The 1770-nt window shown below is 36.3% G+C and overlaps 1 protein-coding gene across 1 annotated transcript; it reads right to left on the bottom strand.

The window, feature by feature from the left end:
* Positions 1-348: 348 nt before the first annotated feature.
* LOC107918464 (protein NDR1) lies at positions 349-1297 on the bottom strand. Its single transcript, XM_016848036.2, has one exon. The coding sequence runs from the start codon at positions 1107-1109 to the stop codon at positions 492-494; it is 618 nt and encodes a 205-aa protein (XP_016703525.1). The 5' UTR covers positions 1110-1297; the 3' UTR covers positions 349-491.
* Positions 1298-1770: the final 473 nt, after the last annotated feature.

The following is a 1770-nucleotide window of genomic DNA, read 5'->3' as shown; positions in this document are numbered from 1 at the left end:
TTTCTGTAAGAAGGTTTGGGAGATGGTATTGCAGCTTTGTAATATTAACAAAGCTGTTGGAACTTGGGATCAGGAGTTAGCTTGGGCTGCCTCTAAGCTCAAAGGCAAGTCCCTTATTGTTGTTGTGCTTAGATTGCATATATTCATTCAATTCAGTGAGAGAGGAATGAGAGGTATTTTGGGAAGCCTCTTTCTAGTGAAAATTAAACACACTGTTCAGATTAGGTTGATGGGAAAGCAAATTAATAGGGTAGATGCTGTTAATGTTCATATTTGTTCAATACTGTATGTTTGTTATGGTTTTGTTTGAAGTTCGGGGTAATGAAATTAATGACTGGGGTATGAAAATGGGATAGAAATACAATTACCATTTGATACAAATAATTCAATTAAGTTAAAGCCGTTAACATCACCATTTTCTTTCTCTTTTTCTCAGCTACAACAAAGCATCTAAAAATATGCTAAAACCATGAAAAACAACTCACCATAAATCAAGCAAAAGCGAAGAGCAAGAAATTGAACAAAGCTCCAAGCAGCACCACACAAGAATTTCCCATCTTGGGTGCCATAGATCTAAGCCTGATCCCTTTACGATCGACCTTAACACCACTAGCGTTGACCACCACATCTGCTCCAATCCTAATCTGATGCCTCTTCGAATAACCATACAAGGTCTTAAACTTCACCGCCGTCGCCATATCAACCCGGAAAACTCCTGTTCCGTTCTCCGACACCGCTCGTAAAGCCACCGTGGTGTTAGCGGTGCCTTGACCAGGCTTTGTAGCCTTCTTTCTGTAACCCTGGTAAAACCCTGGCATCAAAATGTTACCTATGACATTACTTTTGTTTGGAAAGTCATAAACCGTGACGTTCAAAGGATCATACTTGATCCCTTTGAGCTGGTTGGGGTTGACTAACCTTAGCGTGAGGCTAAAGGTAGGGTCAGCTGTGAGGTTCGAGGCGCTGCTAAGGGAAGGCAAGGATAGAGTTTGAATGGAACATTTGGGGTTTGAAGTATGTATCCATAGCCACATGAAAAGTGCCGACATCCCCAAACTAAAAATGCCGCCACAACATCCACAGCCTCCTTGGTTACGGGAAGCCGACATGTTTTTCCGGCGGCTGGAAATCGGTGAAGTTTTGCAAAAGATGAGATTCAGAAGAAAGGCAAAGATGGAAAATGAAGGGCCAAGAACATGTTGGCTTTGAAAAGCACAGCATATAAAGAATTATTAGCTAACTTCTATTTTAAAATAATAATGTAATAAAGTTGTTTTTATTGTGAATAAGATATAGTGGTGCCATTAATAAAAGACTTCACTTGATATAAAATAATAGCTGAATAATTTCATATGGGCCCAGCTACCAGCTTACCCAAACCCTATACTTGACTAATCCCATTACACCTGAATCAAATATGGATATTTGTGAATTTTTTTTATTTTTTTAATAAACCTTTTTAATTTTAAAAAAATTAAAATTGAATTTTAAATTTTAAAACATTAATATGTAATTTTATCTTTTTAAAACAACAATTTTTCATTTTGCGTAGGCAAAGACCTTGCCTTACCGTAATTTGAGGTGTATTGTATATCACTTTAATTGACACTATCGTTGTAAATGTAAGTCATCAGTAATTTTATAAAATTGTGAGATCGTTTTTGTAAATCTATGTTTTGCATTGTAAGTAAAATATTGCATGAAATTCAAATTTTATAGGATGTTATGTCATTTAAAAACAACAAGTCAAGTAAATTCAGTTTTAGTTTG

This window comes from Gossypium hirsutum, chromosome D13 (genome assembly GCF_007990345.1).
Source record: "Gossypium hirsutum isolate 1008001.06 chromosome D13, Gossypium_hirsutum_v2.1, whole genome shotgun sequence".
Taxonomy (NCBI): domain Eukaryota; kingdom Viridiplantae; phylum Streptophyta; class Magnoliopsida; order Malvales; family Malvaceae; genus Gossypium; species Gossypium hirsutum.
The sequence above is the reverse complement of the archived record's forward strand: the minus strand, read 5'-3'. Positions and strand labels throughout refer to the sequence as shown.